Source organism: Amblyomma maculatum, chromosome 2 (genome assembly GCF_055883805.1).
Source record: "Amblyomma maculatum isolate TAMU_Amacu chromosome 2, ASM5588380v1, whole genome shotgun sequence".
Lineage (NCBI taxonomy): Eukaryota > Metazoa > Arthropoda > Arachnida > Ixodida > Ixodidae > Amblyomma > Amblyomma maculatum.
The window spans coordinates 199,530,977-199,552,019 of NC_139345.1; the positions used below are offsets into that span (position 1 = coordinate 199,530,977).

The 21,043-nt window shown below is 45.1% G+C and overlaps 1 protein-coding gene across 1 annotated transcript; it reads left to right on the plus strand.

Annotated features, from left to right (window-relative positions):
• Positions 1 to 5,582: 5,582 nt before the first annotated feature.
• Positions 5,583 to 8,672, plus strand: LOC146200913 (uncharacterized). Its single transcript, XM_084592474.1, has 6 exons — positions 5,583 to 5,966; positions 7,706 to 7,819; positions 7,886 to 7,930; positions 8,042 to 8,089; positions 8,146 to 8,340; positions 8,657 to 8,672. Exons 1-6 carry the CDS (start codon positions 5,869 to 5,871, stop codon positions 8,670 to 8,672), a joined length of 516 nt encoding a protein of 171 aa, XP_084448600.1. The 5' UTR covers positions 5,583 to 5,868.
• Positions 8,673 to 21,043: the final 12,371 nt, after the last annotated feature.

Here is a 21,043-nt window from a genome sequence, read left to right on the forward strand (position 1 = left end):
CGAGATGTCACGGTTAAAATTGAAGCTGAAAATTGCAGAAATGGGATTTGCGGCAGCGCATTTGCACTACGAGGAAGCTGTCAGGGCAGCGGCGGCCGGCACGAAACAAACGGCGAGTCCAGCCAAAGGGACGGGCATCGCGGAGAGTCTCGAAGAAGGTCAGAGAGCGGAAATTTTGGACCGCAGACTGGCAGATTCGAGAGGCGGCAATGAGGCCGAGGTTGTTGAGAAGGAGGAGGCAATTGGTAATGCGTCTGAAGTGCGTTCTGACGACGCAACGGAAACAGACGTAGACGCAATTGACACTGCGCTTCTCGTGCTCCGAAGAGCACGCTGGCATCTGAGGGAGATGCGAGTTTTGAAGACGTCACAAATCCGGAGCGGTTAGAAGCGAGACCTGTAGTGTGCGTAGAGGTGACGGTGCAGGATGAGGATTGTGACGACGGTGAGATATGTGCTGAGGCAGATGTGGCTGTAACGGTCATCGCAGCAGAGCCAGACGGTATCGACAGTGCAGAAAAAGGGCACTGCGCGCATGACAGGTCTGCAGAAATCAACAGATTCATGCGTAAGCTAACGGGCAGCGGTACGTCGAACAAAACGGAGGACAGCTCGAGTGCGTGCGTTCACGATGAGGCTGCTGCAGAAATTTTGCTTGACGAGGGAGACCAAGTCACTGGTCAATCGCGTGAGCCGCGGGCACCACGACACTCGCGCCGGGCAAAAATGGGGCGGGCCTCGATTGATTGCATGCGGACTGGTCACAAGGTGGACAGAGAGTTTCGTCAAAGGAGGAAGCGCGCATCCCGCTCGACAGAGAGAAACGAAGGAAAAACACGCTTCGATCAAAGCCTTTGCGAGAAACGGATCAAGTCTGGTATGTGGACGCGAAAACACCAAATTGTAGGAAGGGACGCAACCTTGGAGACGATTTGTATGGGCGACACGGAACCGACAGACCGCCCTCCGCCGCAAGGGGTCGGAGGCATCCCGCGCCTGGCCTGACGCAGTGCCGACGCTTGTGCACCAGCTCAAGTGCTCAGAAGGAGCGAGGGCCCTTTTGTTTAAATGTTTAAGTTTGTTTTTGTTGTCAAGGTGCGCCCGAGGGAAATCACGTACATCAGCCGCACACTGGTGTTGTGTGAGATGCAACGCGTTCCAAGAAGTCACGCATCACAGTGGCGGTGGAGGTGTTAAGTGTGCGTTTGAAGCGCCCTGATCGCGGGCAGATAGAACCCTTGAAAAGACTGTCATATGTGTTTGTATTTTCGCTGGCGTTTATGTGTATGTGTGTTCGTGCAAACGGAGCAACCTTGGCTTACGCCTTCCTGTGAGCGGTCCGAACTTGGAACTTGGAGGGAGGTCTTTCCAAACACCCCTCAAAACCTCATACCTGTTGTATCCCCACATTTCCCTACGCTTCATTATCCTGGCATTTCTTCGCCCTTTGGCCTTAAGTGATTGCTCATTCTTTCCAATGTATGCCAATCCTTCGTTTACCCATACCCCCAGATATGTATATTCTGCTACTCTGGGTATTTCATGATCTTGTATTTTAGGACCCTGATCAGTTGAGCAGTTGAAAATATCCGACCCGACCTAACTGCGCTAAAATTGAGGTCTAGAGCGTCCCCTTTGTCTCCGCAATACTTAACTAGTGTTCGCAATTCTTCCTATCTCTCCCCTAGCAGCACAATATCGTCTGCATACATCAAACCGGGGAGGCGCTGCTCTGCCGCCTTTCCACCTGATGTATATGACAGGTTAAAACCTAGGTTACTTTCTTGTATCCTCCGTTCCAGGTTTATCATATAAAGCATGAACAGCAGCGGTGATAGAGGACAACTTTGTCTTAATCCTTTGCATACCTTGACAGCTTCCGTACTTCTTATCCCTTCCCATGTAATTTCCACTTTGTTATCCCGGCATATTTCTTGTAGGAACTCTGTTATCTCATAACCGATACCTTCTTCTTTTAAAATGTTCCACAGGAGTTCCCTTTTTACGTGGTCGTACGCCCCATTTATGTCCAGGAAGGCCAAATACAAAGGTCTATTTTCCACTCTAGATATTTCGATGCATTGGGTAAGCCCGAACAGGCTTATCATCTAAGCGCCTACCATTTCTAAAGCCGTTCTGAAGTTCTCCGAGTATCTTATTACTTTCTACCCATGTTTGCACCTTTAATTTCACCGCCTGCATTGCCAACCTGTACATAACAGTTGGTATGGTAATCGGCCTGTAGAATTTTATGTGCATCCTTTCTCCTTTATCTTTATAAATTTAATTCATTTTACTCTTGCGCCAGCTGTCCGGAATTTGCTTATTCGTTATGACTGTTTCCAAAGCTTTTAACAACGTTTCCCTACTTCTTGGACCAAGTTCATTCATCAGCTTGACCGGAATTCCATCTATTCCTGTAGATGTGTTCTTAGGAATATTTTTTTTGCCTTATTCCAGTGTATATTTGTCAATTCTATGCTGTTTTGGATTCTGCTACCTTGTGTTGCTTCCTGATTTGAGGAGATTACCCTATAGTCGCTCTTAAATGACTCGGCTATACCTAATGTGATGTAGTTCACTGCGTTGTCTCCCTTTAAACAATTTCCCTCGTTATCTTGAATCCGATCCTGCTTTCTTTGATTCTTCTTTCCTAGCCAGCTTATATGGTTCCAGAATTTTCTTGATCCGCCTCTAGAGGCATCGTGTATGTCAGCCATCCAGCGATTGGTGGACTGCCTTATTTTACTTTGGACGAGGGCCTGTACATCAAGTTTCTATTGTCGATATGATTCCCATTTTTGGTCAATTTCGTCCTTAGATATCCGCTTTCTTTGACTCTCCGTGTTCTCTTGAAGCACCCCGTCGTTTTTGAATGGCTTCCTTGATTTTCTTATTCCATCAGCTCCGTGGCTTCCTCTTTCCATTCCAGCGGTTAGCTACTTGAACCTCCTTAATTTTCCTCCTTATGAGTAGTTCTACCTGTTCATAATCCCAGTCTTCCATGGGGCTTTTTCCTATTGCTTTCTCTATGCCTACTGCTATCTGCGCTATTTGAGCGCAGATAGCAGCAGATAACTTCGGAGCGAACGCGCCACGAGCGGTGGCGCGCGCGCGTCCAGAATGAGAAGGCGCCGCATCTGCACCAGAAATAATATTGTATGCTGATGACATCAATGTATTTTTCTCGGGACAAGATCCAGATGCTCTGCAGGTGGATGCCAATACATGGTTGCAAAATGTATCTGCATGACTGCATGCGAATAAACTGGAATTAAATATAAAGAAAACCAAGTACATTATTTTCCGAGCACGTAACAAGTACATCAGACAAGAAGCAGGGATTCACTTTGGTTGCGAAGCTGTCGAACGTGTCATAACACATAAATTCTTGGAGTCAGATTTCATGAACACTTAGACTGGTCACCTCACATTGATAAAGTATGTACAGATATATCTAAATCTATCGGTATTATATAGAAAACTTAAGAGTCTACTGCCCACCTGGCTGAAAAAACAACTATATTACACAATGGTTCATTCGCGTTTTCACTACTGTTTTCTTGTTTGGGGCACAGCACCTAACACAATCTTAGAACGCACATACGTACTCCAAGAGAAATTTATACGTTGATGGACAATGCACCTTACCTCAGCCATACTCATTCATTGTTAAGAAAAGACCAGTTGCTTACCGTATGGGATGTCATAAACAAAAAGACAGCGTTAGTCGCTTACTTAGAAATGCATTCGGATCCTCTCGCATTTGGCCTTAAGATTAGTAAAAAAAGAACGATGATATTTTTTCGTGCAGATGCATAGGACTATGTAAATCGCCTATTGCTGAGTATTTCGCAAGTAATCAGTGCTTAAAGTACATCCCCAAAGTACACAACTAAAACACGCGGCACACAAATTTCAATAAAATACCAATTCGTACTAACTACTGCAACCAGAAATTCACATACAGAATTTATAGCTATTTAAATGATCATCATACTGCTTTAAACATTATTTATGAAAGCAAGACCTGCTGCGGTACACCGGCGAGGTCGTTTCGGACAGCAATGAACCAAGTGAAAAGTTCAAGAAATTGTTGTGTTGTTGGTTTTCACCAAGGATCAAGTTTTACAGCTTCCAGACTCGACATTGGGAGCAGGAACGACGCCTACGTTGGATTCAACTTGTTCGCCGTCAGAAGCAGTGGCTTCGCGAATGATGTGCGGGGGGTGGGGTCCGTACCGTTCTCAGGAGGGTGCAGCTGGGCAGTGAGAGGAAGGAAGGGGCAAGGGGGCGTAATGAATTATTGTGTAAAACGCATTGGTGCTGCTGAGACACTGACTAGCAAGCGTGATCTTCTCGTACGAATGATTATTTTCTGAGGAGTGCTTGAAAATGCATGCCTTAGTTTATGCTAGAGACGTAACGCCATTTTAACGTTGGATCGAGCCTGTGTACGCTCGTGTACCCTGGAAACACCAGCATTAACACGATACCCATCTCGTGAGCGTGACACCGGACGGAAGTCCCGCCTAATCGCCTTTTTTGTGTATGTGCAGTTCACTCTGCTTTCTCAAGCGAGGATCGCTGCCGGCGTTTTTTTTTTCTTGTTCATTTATGCCCTGTGCGTCTCTCGCTTCTCGGCATAGTCACACATCCGCCTCATGGTTCGTTCACACTTGGGCATTCGGCGGCGACAGCGAGTGAATTCCGCCGGAAATCGCGGCGGAAAGCCGTATCGGTCCGGGACCGCTTCTCGCCGCCGGATTTTTTTCCGCCGAATTCCATCACCCAATAGGAAGGCGAGGAAGGTTTGAGCGGTGTCGCTTGGTGTAGCATCCATCATGGCGACGGCGTGCTCGGAAGACAGCATAGCTACAGTGCGACAAGAAATGAGCGTCACGGCGGAAATGCTCATTGACGCAGTCAAGCTCTATCGCTGTCTGTATGACAAGCGTCACCCTGAACATAAAAACAATGTACTCAAAGACGACATTTGGAAAAACATTGGCGCTGCCTCTGGCATGAGCAGTACGCATGCCCTTTGTGTTTACTATGTCTGCAAATAGCATGTCGATGCTTCAGTTCAGTTCAGTCGTTCAGTCGTGTCCGACTCTTCGTGACCCTATGGACCATGTCACGCCACGCTTTCCGGTCTCTCACTATCTTACTAACATGTCGATGCTTATATTGCCACATTTCCTAAGTCAGATATGCCATGCTTTAGTGAATAATTGAATGTTAATGCTTTTTGCTTTCGGCACGGCACATAGCGTAGCTGGATGCTCTTTGTCGGCGTACATAGCTTCCCTCAGGCAGTCAGTCTAGTCGCTCGGGAAGTCGAGGCCTCGAGGGTGCATGAAAATAGTACTGAACTGTTTCTGGACATCTTTTTAGCGAGCAGGTAAATGTTACCCCAGATGTGCCGTTTATTATAATTTAGTGCACGCATCTTGGTATGCCCCCACTCAGTTCCTCGATACCGCGGTCGGTGCTCTACGTTTGCGAGGCTCGCTCCCTGGATGCGTAGTAATTTTGCCAAACGCTCGAAATGAATTATTATGCAAGTAAGTCCAATTTATCGAAAAAGATAGCCACGGCGGTCAATTGTCATGCGTCTGGAATGTAATAAAAGTGCGGGTTGGACGTTTGTGTCCAACCGAACTCTTTCGTTCCTAGTGTACCGTCCGCTGCGCTGTTGTACGTATGCGGCATGTTGTTCGAGGATTAAGGCAAGGCCAGACCATTGCATGTATAGAGAAGAAATTCGGTGTATTACCATGAATCCTATTTTGCAGGAATCGCTTGCCAGAAAAAGTTCAAAAACCTAAAAGATACTTTTTTGAAGCAGAGAAATCTAAGAAGAAAATGAAAAGTGGGACAGGCGCCGCGGACATCCCTGCAATTAAGTGGAAACACTTCGATGCAATGATGGAAATTATGGAGCCAGTGCCCTCGGAACCAATGTAAGTTCAATCATTGTTGTTTACTTTGCATTTGTAATACAAAAGAAACTGCACAACACATATGCCTCAAGGTCTTGCAAACTAGCAGAAAAACTAGAATGGATCTGTGCTTTCCTAAAATATTAATACTGCGACTTGTATGTGTTGCATCTTTTATGTCAAGACTACATCTGAACACTTCATGTGAATATTTGGATAATTCCTTTAAATAACGCAATGAAAGGGCACTGGTGAACCGTGTTCAGCAAATGTGCCGTATATCCTGTCCTCGTAGCAAGTCCTTCGGCAGAAATGCACGTAATGCACCAATTCTTTTTTTTTACACTAATGTGTGCTACTGGTACGAGAAAGTGCAGTCAGCATCCCCGTTGTGTAGAGCGCTCGAAAGATGCATTTTTCTGCAAGCGAAGTCAGTTCTCGCTGCAATTATTCCAAAACACGAGAGCAAGTAGTGCCACAGAGCAAGGTAGACATGAGCACCTTGCCCAGCAATTGGGAGCCAGAGTCTGAATCTGACTTTTGTAGCCCAATATGTCCTGCTGGAGAGCTCTACACAAAGGTGACGCTACGTGTACATATATTATTACTGTTCAAGAAGACTAATATTCAAACTTTTTCAGCCTCTGCACCGATGTTGGATTTTCTGCTGCACAAGAGCGAGTGACAGCCTTGCATTATCCACACATATGTCTTCTTTGCAAGTCCTTGAGACACATATTGCTCTAGGGATTTCAAACTAATAGAAAAAACTAGAATGTATATGTGCTTTCCTAAAATACTAATGCTGCTGCTTGTGTGTTGCAACCTTACGTGAACCATTATCTGAATGACAGAACCTTGGTCGGCCTTTTACAAAAAATTACCGCTTAAAGATTTCAATTCTGAACACCACAATGTGTGCCTTTAGGGCTGCTGGAGATGCAGAAATAAATTGTCAAAGAACGTGCAACACGGAAGATTGCAGTAAAGAAATTAGTTTTATTTTCTTTTCATAGATATCAAATCACTTGGGATTTATTTTTTTTTTCAAGGAGGCCTTCATATGTACCAAAATGTTATGTAATTCAAAGCATGCAAGCATTCACAAGCCTTTCATGTTAAACAGCACTCAAGGCATGTTCACTGATTGGGTCGGCAGTAATGTTTCAAGCCTTAGTTTTACATATTTTATTTTCACTTATTTACCCTAACAGCTCCAGTGGGCATTAAATAAGGCAAAAAGCAAAAACAATGAACCAACTACAACAGAGGCGATATAACAAAACAGTATATAGGAATACATCAAAACAATTGGTCATAACATTGAAGGGGGGGGGGGGGGCAAAGGAAATGGTGAACAGAACAGAATACAGCGGTAATAAGGGTATGAAAAAAGAGCATATAGGAATGCATGGAACCAAGCACATAGTAACATTTTTACTGCAGTATAAGAATACTAAAACTTGCAAAGGAAATGCAACTCTTAATGAATGTATGCACACTGTACAGCTCAATTCTGTTGGGTCGTCTTTCACATAACGGTGTAACATATGTCTATGTTAATGAATTAGTGTAAGATAATCGATGCATACATAAGTAACGATATAACGAACAAGGAACCATTGATCATAATGTGTCATGCCCTTAAATGTGGAAGCTTAATTGTCTAACTTTTATTTATCCAATGAAGTGAAGGTTACTTGTTGCCGAATAGTATCATGCAAGGTTTGTTCATATCGCACAATATGGTGCCGTCGCAGACAAGCACATGCAGAAGAAGACCCTCAGTCGCAGGAACCTCTTCAGGTTCCTGCACTGTCCCAGACAGTACATTCACCTGGGAAACATTTCCTTCCAAGCACAGGAAGTGAAAGGTGAAAAACAAAACCTAGTCGCTACAGCGCTTCGAAATGGTGACAGGAATTTTGTCTTCATTGTAGGTCACAAGATATGCCGGAAGGGGATAAGGACTTCAAATCGGAAAGGTATTTGATGTGCATGTCCACAAAATTTGTGTTACAAATACAATTCGTTTATGCAGTGCATGTAGCATGCTTATTATAACGATTTGGTTAACAGAGTTGTCTATTTTATAGCTGTCCAAGGACAGCAAAGGCTCAAAAAAGTGCCAGCACCACAGAAAGGTAAAATGCTTTGAAATAAAATTAATGCCCATTTACCAGAAAAATTCTGTTTCCAGCTCTTCAGAGGACATGCACCTTCAAGTTGCATCAGCATGTTTGCAGAGAATTACATCTATTAGAACAGAGAAGCAAGACGACGATTTGCCGTATCGTTACTGTATGGCACTGGTGAAAAAACTGGGGGCTTTAAGCCCACTCGAGCAAGTCGATGCCATGTATGAAATTGACAACATCATGTACCCTAAAATGAGGCAAGCAATGTTAATGCTCGACCCTTAATTCACTATAAAATAAAGTTGTGGTATTTTTTCCTCTTCAAGCAATGTTTCCTTTTATCACATTCACTGCAACACAATTAGATGCTATGCATTATGTTGAAATTCTGAACCCTATAACGAAGGAGGAACTGGCCAAGTATGACAACCGCCCCCGAGCATTGTGGAAGCTTCCAACAGCCTGTTACAAATGAGACGCTCCTATCATCCATCCAACTAGTCACAGCTGTGAGGTTATGAAAATAAAATAAAAATGCCACATATACTAATGCCACATATCTTACCTTTTCAGTCCACGTCCCCCCTGACCATAGTACCTGCCACGGTACTTTCCCGTCACTGATTAGGTATTGGCAGAGTCTGTCCCTAACGTCGTAAGCAAGCCTGTAATGCAAATGTTGTGCAAACACGCATCAAGTACCATGACGCCAACTTTAAATGTCTGCTCTGTTCATGAGGTTAACAACATACGAGCTAAGGACTGACAAATTACTGAACTAACATGCAGATGATCCACAGTTAGCTGCAATGTCTTGGTACCTGGTCGAATGGCAGCCAGTGTGGGGCAAGCCATTGAGTGCTGAGTTCCCGTCGTCTTCGGATCTCCAGGTTCCATCTACAAGCCTCCCTTGCCAATCAGTGCTGTCAGCTGTGCCAGACGGACAATATGCAGTTCGAGAGAGAGGAGATTCTTTCATTAGAAAATTATACAAAGCAATACATGCCGAGATTATTTTTCTAATGTTATCTTCCTTCGCCTTGAAAGGACGGCGCCCCCTCTGGGCCATAATGCCGAAGGCATTTTCTACGACTCTACAAGCCCTGCTGAGCTGATAATTGAAGAATCTCTTCTTGTGGACCTCTTCGAAATATGTATTCGATGGTCCACTTTAGTTACTCGAAGCAAACAGTGGATGAAGGCCTGTGAAATTAACAATGAGTAAAGATCAACATTAAGAAATAAAAAGCCAATGGCAGCTATTAAGTGATATAGCCTATACGTATCATTTGTTTCAAAATCCGTCTGCGTTATAGTCAGCACAATAGTCGGAAGCAAATGTTGGAAATAATCGAGGGCTGTATAAAAATTTGTATCATGGCAATTTGTGGTTTTATTGTTTAGTGTGTGATAGGTGATGACAAGTTAATGAAATCATTGTAATTGACATATTACTGATGATTTAAAGAAATGAAAAAACTGCAAAATGGGAGATCAATGGTGTCAAAATTTAGTGGAATTGTTCTATTGTTTAAATGAAATAACTGAAAATTAAAAATACATTCACAGGTGAAACTTTAGAATGCATGAAAGCCAATATTTGCTGATTCTAAGTAATTATAAATAAAAAATTGAAGAAAAGAGGAAACACCATCCGTGTCTGTGAAACGCTATCACGTCATACCCTTAAAGGGAAACTCCGGTGATATTTTCATCATTTTGTGTTTTTGGTTGAATTACATTCCTCGGCATGTCCCGACTCCAGCACAAAACACCGTTTCTCGAAATTCCAATTCGAAGTATTTTTAAAAAGGAAGAACAGCAAATCCAAACCGAGACTGCTTTCAAGGCCAGAAACGACGACACAGTTGACGAAATGGTGACGTCACACTCAGTATTACAAAAACACTCGCACGCACGTTGGATGGTGAAATTAAGGTATAAAAAGCATGACGCACTGCATAAAATGTCTGAGGTAGTTCAATATAAGCCTCACAATTTCATAATCACGCACGAAGTGGACAGTAACGCCGGTATACTGTTTGTGACGTCAGAAACTCAGTGTTTTCCGTAGAAATACTCTCAACTTAAGCCAAGAAAACGGCATATTTTAAAGCCGTGTTGCGCGTGAACGGATTATTGTACGTCGCCCAAATTTTGTAGAATGCGTCAGGAAGGAGAGGAGAACATACAGTAAAATTTTTACTAGAATATTCGAATGTCAAAAAACCTCCGGAGTTGCCCTTTAATGGCACCCAAACGTTTTACTGAAAAGTGCTGATTAAATACCTGCATGCAGTGATGTGTCAGCCTATACACAACAAATAAGTTGAAAGCAAGTTACCCAATCTATTCATTAACATCACCTCAAAGGGTCAAGCAAACGGTTGTACAGGGCTCTGTTTCAAAGTGGATAGAGAAGACAGGATGAAAATGGGACGCACATGGTGCGAATGAGCATATTTTTGGCTTTTTCACTGGCTTGCTTCATCACAGGCTACTTTATGGGTTTTCATTCAACACTGCTGTGGTGCTCTTAAAGAATTGGTCGAGTTTACACTCTTTACAGTTAGAAATGAATCAAACTGCTGGAGAGGATGATTGTAATTTTACAAAATGGCAGCCTATTATTGCCTCAGAATGCTTTTTGAAGTAAGCACTCAAGTATACCTAAAACACATTGGTGCTGGTCATGGCCGGAGCATACCGTCGTTACTTCGTTGGGCGGCGGTGTCGGCTTGCACTCTGGTCGTGTTGTTGCCGATGTCGTCGTGTGGAGCGGCAATAAAATGGCTGCGTCGTCGTTAGTGGTCATCGGCGGCGGAGGATCTTCGTCTTTTCGCCGTTGAGCAACCTCACCTCCAAAGGTTGCTGCCTTTAGGTTCCCTTACGGGGGCTAGGAGACAGTCATTGCAAGTCACCGCGGACCGGCGACGCAATTCGGGCATTGTACGGCGATGGGGAGCGTGACAGACGCCTTGGCTACGAGTGCTCTCCGCTGCGCAGGACGTCGTTGATTTCCTGTTGTCGCTCGCCAGGACGGGGTCATGGGGCGTCGACAGCGAAGGCACGGAGGCCGATCCGCCTATGCAGGCAGTGACGGAGGATGTGTCCTGCCTCACCACAATGGAAGCAGAGCGGTGGGTTGTTAGATGTCCTCCATGCGTCGCATTTCCTGGGGCTTGGAGATCGTGGGTAGACTTGGCGGGCGGGGGCCAAGGGGCGGCTTTCGGGGGCAGGATTGTAGAGACGAGAGCTTGGGGGGTCGCGTCGGGGTGCAGGACAACGTAATGCAGCAGCATAGTTCATCGCTGCTTATTCGTGCACTGGAGACGTCGGAGTCGTCGATTGAGGAACGCCCAGCGCCTGCTGCACTTCTTCACGAACGACACCTGCGAGCGTCGCAACCTGGAGTTGTTGCGATGAAGGCAGCTGTCGGCGGAGTTCCTCTCGCACGATCTTCCGGATGAGGTCCCGAAGGTTCTCTCCGTTTACAGATGCGTTGGGGTAGTGGCTTGAGTAGTCTGGTTGAAGTGGTCGCTCGTAGTGGCGCATCGGGTGTCCAACGACTTCTCGATGGTCGATGCTTCACTTTCAAATTCTTCCACCGTTTTCGGCGGGTTCCGGACAAACCCTGAAAAAAGCAACTCTTTAACGCCTCGCATTAAGAATTTCACTCTCTCACATACGGTCACGTTAGGGTCGGCGCGGCGAAACAGGCGCTTCATCTCCTCTACGTAGACAGTTTGAATTCCCAATTGGAGGATGGCCTGAGCTCTTTCTTTTTGGACAGAGCTTGCAAGGGCCATCAAAAATAGCGCTTTGAATATCTCCCAATCCTTGAAAGAAGTCTCTTGATTTTCGAACCAAACTCAGGCATGTCATTGAAGAACGAAGTAGACTTGCCTGAGTTTCGTAGCGTCGTTCCAGCCGTTGAATTCTGCCACACGGTCGAAAAGGTCCATCCAGTCTCCTGCATCTTCATCCGGTCGTCCACGGAAAGGGGGGCTCACGGGGTTGGACTAAAACAACCGGTGCTGTAGGCTGGGCTATTGCCAGTGTCGATGCCTTTCGAGATTGAAATGGGTCCGGCAGCATATCGTGTTCAGGTTGGAGCCCTTGAAGCCGGCGACTGGTTCGGTAGCCTTTTGGCTGCTCCTCCGGGGTAACAGCAACAAGGCAGGGGTCTTCGCTTGAAGGATCAAAGGCAGCACATACACCAGATGTCACATGGTGGTGACAAGGTCGATGATACGAATGTAGAGTCGGTGATTGCGCTGAAGAAACTCTTTATTGACCTGCGCCCGCAAAAGAACTTTGCAACTCGGCGGCGGCGATAGCAACAAACGTGCTCGTCGATCGTCGAACAAAGAATGCCCTTCGCACTCGTCAACGCTCAATTTAAAGGCTGCTCACAACAATCTAGATAACGTCGCAACTGCTACAAGCACAAGCTGGAACATTTTAGAAAGGCACACATGTGGCCGGAATCGTCGAGACAGATCTCGGTGCATCTCGCGACATCGAGCATTAACAAACAAAAAATAACGAACTGATACGCGATCCAGAATCGGAGTGATAAGGCCGCATGCCGGTAGCTGTTAAAAACCAACAAATACAGTTTTGAAGGTTTCGCGGCAATATCATGCTGCACAGCATTATGCTTCTCACATAGTACGTAACGGCACTTGGAAAACATCGCCCTCAAAGCCACATTATTGTCAAATTTATTCTGACCAATATATGAAATAATTAAATTGAGGACTGTGTTTAATACCACTGAATCGCAAAAAAAAAGATTACAGGACTAAGTAAAGGCTAAACCGTCACTTGCTTATTCCAATAAAATGGCAAGAAATAGCGCATTTATTCCATTTTAAGCTATCACCAACATTGCAAGCAATAAAAACCTTCTTTATGGGCCCCGAGAAGGTTCTGGATATTTCATGAGACAAAACACAACAAAATTCAGCAAATTATGTATTTTGACGTCTAATACTTAAGGGGAATGGTACGCTTTTCTATAGAGTAAAAACCATGCAGTCAGATGTATATTTATTTTTATATTTTTATTCTACATAATGCAATGCATTTATTGTCTAATATTTATGAGGAACGGAGTATTGTTCTAGCTGGTTTGAATGAAAATTTTAACCAGCTGAGTGGGCATGGGACAGCAGCGATGACGATGCTCAATTCATTCTGCTTTCTTACGCAGTTCCCCTTCATGGATCACTGCCTTGTCGTGGCGGAGGGGCTTGCGAAACTCGATGAAGTCGTGAGCTCTGCTGTGTAGGGCCACCCAAAATAGACAGGTCACGGCAGAGAGTTCTGACAAAATGTGATTCACTGGAGAAGGTAATGGCAACCCACTCCAGTATTTCCTGCCAAGAAAACCCTATGACCAGTCACAATACCATTAATGATATGGCGCCGGAAGATGAGCCCCCCAGGTTGGAAGGCGTCCCATATGTTACTGGGGATGAACAAAGGGCGATTCCTAGTAGCTCCAGGACGAATGAAGCGCCTGGGCTAAAGCCAAAAGGACGCTCAGCTGTGGATGTGTCGGGAAGCGACCGGAAAGTCCGATGTTGCAAGGAGATGTATCACATAGCAACATGGAATGTAAGATCTATGACGCAAGGTAAACTGGATATCGTCAAGCGAGAAATGGACAGATTGAACATTGATATCTTGGGTATCAGCGAGCTCAAGTGGATCGGAATGGGAGAATTTAACTCCGGCGACCATTATGTCTTTTATTGTGGGCACGAATCCAAAAGAAGGAATGGGGTCGCTCTCATAGTAAACAGAAGAATGGGCAAAGCAGTGCTAGGGTACAACCCCAAAAACGACCGAATGATTTCACTTCGGATCCAAGGTCACCCTTTCAACATAACAGTTATCCAAGTCTATGCACCGACCACTACTGCTGAAAAAGCTGACATTGAGAGATTTTATGCGGAGCTACAATGCCTTTTAGAGCGCACCCCATTATCAGACGTCATTTTTCTCATAGGAGACTGGAATGCTAAGGTAGGGAGTGAAGAAATATCCGGAATTACAGGCAAGTTCGGTCTTGGTGAGCCAAATGAAGCTGGGCAGAGGCTAGTAGAGTTCTGTCAAGAAAACAACCTGACCATAGCGAATACTCATTTTCAACAGCACAAGAGGCGCCTGTACACATGGATTTCACCGGACGGTCTGTACAGGAATCAGATCGATTGTATTATTTGCCGGCAGAGATGGAGAAGCGCTATACAAGCAGTAAAAACAAGGCCTGGGGCCGATTGTGGCACCGATCATCAGCTTCTTGTTGCCAAGATTAAGCTTCGATTGAGAAAAACGCAGAAAACTAGAAGGCCTTTCAGGTATAATCTGGATCAAGTTCCATTAGAATATGCTGTGGAAGTGAAGAATCGATTTCAAGAATTAGATCTAGAAAACAAAGAGCCCGAGGAGCTGTGGACTGATGTTCGTGATTTAATACAAGAAGTTGCTACTAAGGTAGTTCCAAAGCAAAAGAAATGCAAGAAAGCAAAATGGTTATCTGAAGAGGCTTTGCAAATAGCTGAGGAAAGGAGGATGGCAAAAGTTATGGGGGAAAGAGAAAGATACAAGGTTCTCAATGCGGATTTTCAGAAAATAGCAAGGAGAGATAAGAATGCCTTCCTGAACATACAGTGCCAAGCAGTTGAGGACAACAGCCAATTAAGGAACACAAGAGCTCTGTATAAGACAATCAACGATATCAAAGGAAGTTTCTGTGCTAAGATGGGCGTGATAAAGGACAAACGAGGCAAGGACCTCACTGAAGCCGCAGAGATAAAGAAGAGGTGGCAGGAATACACAGAAGAACTGTACAAGAAGGACCCGAATGTGCAAACCCAACATAAGACGGTTGTGGTCACTGATCTCGAGCCGGGCATCCTGAAGAGTGAAGTTGAATGGGCCTTAGCCAGCCTTGCTAAGAACAAAGCTAGCGGAATTGATACAATTCCAGCTGAGTTGCTTCAAAACCTCAACCATGACGCTGTTAACATTCTGCATACATTATGTCAGAAGATTTGGACAACCCTGCAGTGGCCACAGGATTGGAGGAGGTCAGTTTACATCCCCATTCCAAAGAAAGGCAGTGCCAAAGATTGTTCCAACTACCGCACGATCGCGCTTATTTCGCATGCTAGCAAGGTGATGTTGAAAATCCTCCAAGGTAGGCTGCAGCAGTATGTGGATCGGAAGCTTCCGGACGTGCAAGCTGGGGTTCGCAAGGGCAGAGGAACTAGAGACCAAGTTGCCCACCTTCGCTGGATCATGGAAAAAGCAAGAGAGTTCCAGAAACCCATCTACTTCTGCTTTATTGACTATGCGAAAGCGTTTGACTGCGTAGATCACAGCAGATTGTGGCAAGCTCTCCAAGAGATGGGAGTTCCAATTCACCTCATCTGTCTCCTCAGGAACCTGTATGAAGGGCAAGAGGCCACAGTCAGAACTGGGCATGGTCGTACTGATTGGTTTCCGATTGAGAAAGGAGTGAGGCAAGGCTGCATACTGTCGCCCTGCCTATTTAACCTATATGCAGAGTGCATCATGAGGAAGGCTGGTCTGGACGAGTCTTCAGCTGGAGTGAAGATTGCTGGGAAACGTATCAACAACCTTAGATATGCGGATGATACCACTTTAATGGCAGAAAGTGAAGCGGAACTCAAAAGACTTCTGATGCGCGTACAAGAAGAGAGTGAGAAGTTTGGGCTTAAACTGAACATTAAAAAGAGAAAGATCATGGCGTCTTGCCCTATCAAGTCCTGGAGCATCAAGGGACAAGAAGTGGAAGCTGTGACAGATTTTCTCTTCTTGGGCTCCAAGATTACCTCGGAAGGAGACTGCAGCCATGAAATTAGGAGACGCCTGCTTCTGGGAAAGAGAGCAATGGTTAGCCTTGACCGCCTAGTAAAGAGCAGAGACATTAGTCTGCCAACCAAGATCCGTATAACTCGTGCTATGGTCTTTCCAGTTGTGATGTATGGATGCGAGAGTTGGACTGTGAAAAAGGCTGACCGCCGAAGAATTGACGCGTTTGAATTGTGGTGCTGGCGAAGACTCTTGAGAGTTCCTTGGACTGCCAGAAGATCAAATTAGTCAATATTGTCGACCATAAACCCTGACTGCTCATTGGAGGGTCAAATTCTAAAGTTAAAGCTCAGCTACTTTGGTCATCTGATGAGAAGAGAGGAGTCGCTGGAGAAAGATTTGATGTTGGGAAAGGTTGAGGGTCGCCGTAGAAGGGGTAGGCAGCGAACGCGATAGTTAGATGGCATCCTCGAGGCACTGCAGATGAAATTATGTGATGTTAGGAAGATAGTGAGATACCGGAAAGCGTGGCGTGACATGGTCAATAGGGTCACGAAGAGTCGGACACGACTGAACGACTGAACTGAACTCTTACGCAGTTACTAATGGTCGTCTGCTTTTGCCCTAGTTCCTTCCTTCATTTTCCTTAAAGTCTGCATTTGCCGCCAAACAACGGACCTTTCCTCGGCTTCCCGTTACCAGACATCGTCCAACCGCTTCAAACTGCGCACCTTTGATCCACGAAACTGCGTCGCCACTTCACCACGACAAGGCTGATCGCCACCATGATCAACTTATGCGCAGTGTTAAGTACTCGACCAACTAATCCTTTCGTCAATGGGCTTGGGACAGCAGTGATGACACTGCTCAAGCCATTCTGCTTTCTTACGCAAATTAGTTCATTGGATTCTAAGCATACTATTAATTGTGGTGTACTGCTCGTCCCATGCCTACACACTTTGTGATGCATTGTTGCTGATTGTGTTGACATTATTAAGCTGGTCTTTTTATTCGGCGATGTAGAGACGAACTCAGGCCCTTAATGACAATACCTGCCTAATGACGATATATTGCTGCAATAAATGAACTTAAGGTGACTGTGGAATTGAGCCTTGTGGCGTGATGTCATGTTTAAGCGAGGTAAAGGCGAGTCAGAGCTCGAGACCGGCCAAAAGCCGCTTGAGACGGGCCAAAAACAGCTTTAGGCCCGTTAAAATTTGCTTGACCCAGGTAGCACAAAGTGGGCTATGAAAGGGGGCCCCTGGTGGGTCCGATGTAGGCAATGCAGGATAGCCCCGGTGGGCTCAATGTGGGTGCTGCAAGAGGGGCCGACGCAGGCCTGAAGGGGGCTGTCGACAAAGCCCCGATGGGCCCCACTAGGGACCTATGCAGGCAGCCCTTGCAGGGCTGCCCACATATTTCCCGCATTGCCAAAAGGGCACATCCCGCCAGCTCCCCACGATGATCCTATTTTGGACAGATTCGGGCAGCCGCTCTGGATAAACATTTATTTTTTTTTTATTTCGGTTAGTCCCTTAGGTAATGACATAGGACCGATGCGGGCTCTATGGCGCAAGCCGCACTTTGGCTTGTCCACATTGTTCTCATAGGGGTCCGACGCAGGAAATTGATGGGAAGCCCTTGTCCAAGTTTTCCCAATCATTATTTATGCACATAATTAAGTAATTATTTTATGCATGTCTGCCCTTTCTAAACAGCCACAATAATAAATTTTACAGTAATTCATAACATTACTCTAGCCTAAATGACTTCGTGTACGTCTTATTCAGGCTATGGAGATGTGTGTTCTAAACGGCAATTTTGTGCCGAGTTTTGCAGGCTATCCACAGCAACCACATTAGAACCAACAGTTAGCAATAAGTATGTTTTAGTATTTTTAGCGCAAATTGCATGAGCGCGAGAACTAAAACCACGTAATATTTATAACCGACTAAACATGGTAACAACTCTTAAACAAATTATATATAATAGTAATATATGGCAGCATCTAATACAAACAAAGGTTGGAAATAATCATTACACAATTGCACGCACGCCTTCTAGCCCCATTGCCGCCGATGTGGGACCTACAGCGGTTTTGTGTTTGCAGCCCCAACTGGGCTGGGTGTTGTTTCTGAACCTAAAGCCTACTTGCTGTTGCACGTGCCTTCCAATTCCCCACAAGAGACCGATTTTGGTATCATGCAGGCCTGCCCGCCTTCCAGCCCTATTACGACCCAAGTGGGATGTAAAGCAGTTTTGTGCGGGCAGTCAAAATTGGGCTGGGTGTTTTTTTTAACCTAAAGCCCACCTGCGGTTGCACGTGCCTTCACATTTCCCACAAGGGACCAATTGTGGTACCATGCGGGCACGCCCGCCTTCCAGCCCCATTACAGCCTATGGGGGACCTAAAGCGGTTTAGCTAAGGCTGCCTCATTTGGGCTACACGAGGGCTTGCCCAAATTGAGCTGTTATTCATATTACACCTGCCCTCAAGTAACCTACAAGGGGCCGGTTGGGGCAGCATGTGGGCTATCCATTTTTTTTTGCCCCACTACGGCCGATGTAGGTCCCCCACAAAGATTTTATGGGGGCGGCCTCATTTCGGATCTATGAGGGCTTTCCCATAAAGAGCCCACATTTAGGTTGGATTGCCCTTAAATATCCGACAAGGGACCCTTGTGGTCTGGGTGCAGGAATGTGCTCTGCATTAGACCGAGCAACGCCGCTATGGGACCCATGCAGAAGGAACAGGGGCAAGGCCAAATGGGGTTTGCCCACATTTGCCCCATCGGGGACCGATGCAGGTTTTATGAAGGTTGCCCCAGCCCCACTTGCGTACATCGGACCTACTGGGGCCCCATATTATGTGCTACCTGGGGAGGATTCGATGTCTAATGCATGAAATTGACTGGCATCTCTAGACGAAAAGGCAAGCGGTTCTCCAGCTTTTCAGTATAGTATTGACGTGCAACGCCTTTATCTTATGCTGTTCGTGATGAAAGTTATCTGCTTCAATTCGCCTGGATGGACTTGAAGATAGGTCTTGAGGAGATAATATTTCAGTGATGCAGAAACGGGAACATGGGCGGAGTCTGAGCAAAAGATACGCTTACAGCTGCGGACCTCTCCTTCTCTGGAACTTGCCGATAGCATTTCAGGGGCGCATCGTCTTGGAGCTTTCGTTAAAAGAAATGCGAGCCTATTGTTGTGAAGTTCGCCTCTGTCAAGGTTAAAGACAGCATGTGGGCTCAGAGATCAAAGGTGAAAAATATTGGCGTACATATTAAGGAGAAAGTAGAGCAACCCAGCTCTCGCGCAAGACGCTGACTGCGGGGAAGCATGTGGTTACAAATATTATTTGCGTTACACTAGGTCATATGTAAACGAAAAATGTTAAGTATATTGTGCAGAAACTGATGTAGTGTGCGAAGTAGAGATCCCAAACTCTGGTGCCTATCACAGTGTACTACCTTCCTCGCCTGCATCAACTTCACCCTCTGGCCCGGCATAGCAAAATGTGGTCGTTCAGGCATTAACTAGGAAAGATTGCTCATTTCTTTTCACTCACATTAGGATCATTTATTTACAGCATTTCTGGCATTTAACGTGATTTATTGTCATCTTTAGCAGACACGTTCCTTGCTGATGCGATTGTCCTGACCGAAACGTGGTTGTCAGAGGACGTGGAGTCTCGGGAATTGTTCACTTGTGCAAAAAATTTCAACGTTTACAGATCTGATTGGTATGGGCGCAGAGGCGGTGGTGCTTTGATTGCCGTATCAGAAGAAACTCTTTCTTATAATGTTCCGGTAAATACTTCACTGTAATTGTTTTGTACTTGCATTCGTTTGAACCACAAGGCCATTGTCTTTTTCGTATGCTATCGACCACCTAAATCTCAGCCTTCCTTCTGCGACGACCTTTGTGGCGCCATCAATTTGGTAATTTGTAAGTTTCAGAGGGCTTTTTTCTTTGTTTTGGGTGATCTTATTCTTCCTGTATTTTTTTGGAATAGCCCCACTTTTTATGTCTCACCTGCTTCATCAGGATAATATTGATTTATTGACCTGTGCTCGATGTTTAACCCCTTTCAGATCGTAAAATAAACCTCCCGTCTGACTCAGAGATCCGGCAACATATTTGACATTGTGCTAAGCACCTCACCCCAAACTATTTCTTCAGTTAGCGTTGTTCAAGAACTAGTGACCCTGAAGTGATCCATCTAACTATGCCGTCACGCTCTCCGCGGTATTGAAAGCGATAACAATTACAAAGAATCTATACCAAGGCTGATTTTCAAGCCATTAATGTAGAACTACAGTGTTTTGCCACTACATTCTTTTTGCAGTTCTGGGGGCCTTTCTTTCACGCAAATTGGCGCATCTTTAAAGCGAAAGTGAGCAAACTCAATGACAAATTGATCTCTGTTTGTCGAGTTTTCTGTCCTAAGCAAGTACCCTGGTTTGACGTTGCGCTAAAACACCTGATAAACAAGCAAAAACATATCTATCTGCCCCTTAAAGCATTGCTGATAAATGGCACACCTATCTTACTATTACGTCAAAGTAAAAATAGGTCCTCCAGCGAGCAAAGCACTTTTTTTTATCACAAAACACTATTCCAGTCGTGTGCTTTCAACCACCAAAAACTCTGGAATGTCATTCATATGCGAGAAAGAAAAGATATTCGATTTCATACCCAACATACCATCCTTGTTCCACCCGAAAAGTGTTGTGACGTTTTAAACGATGCATTTTTCTCATCATTTACCAATTCTGTGTGCCTACTTTACCCGATATTGTGGTCTCTGAACTGGTTCTGATTGAGTCAATTACTATAAGTGATGAAGGGATGGCAAAGCTAATATAGAAAGGGAAGCTTTCCTCCACCGCAGGTGTCGATGGCATCAATTATAAGTTCCTGGAGAGTACATTTTTATATTCATTCCTGATGTTGTCCGAATTATTTACACAGTTCCTCCTCAGCGCATCGATATCTGACGACTTTAAGTTCGGCAAAGTGGTTCCTGTGCATAAGTCTGGGACGTTGATATTCCAAATAATTAGACACCTATTTATCTAACGTCAATTCCGTGTAATCTCTTTG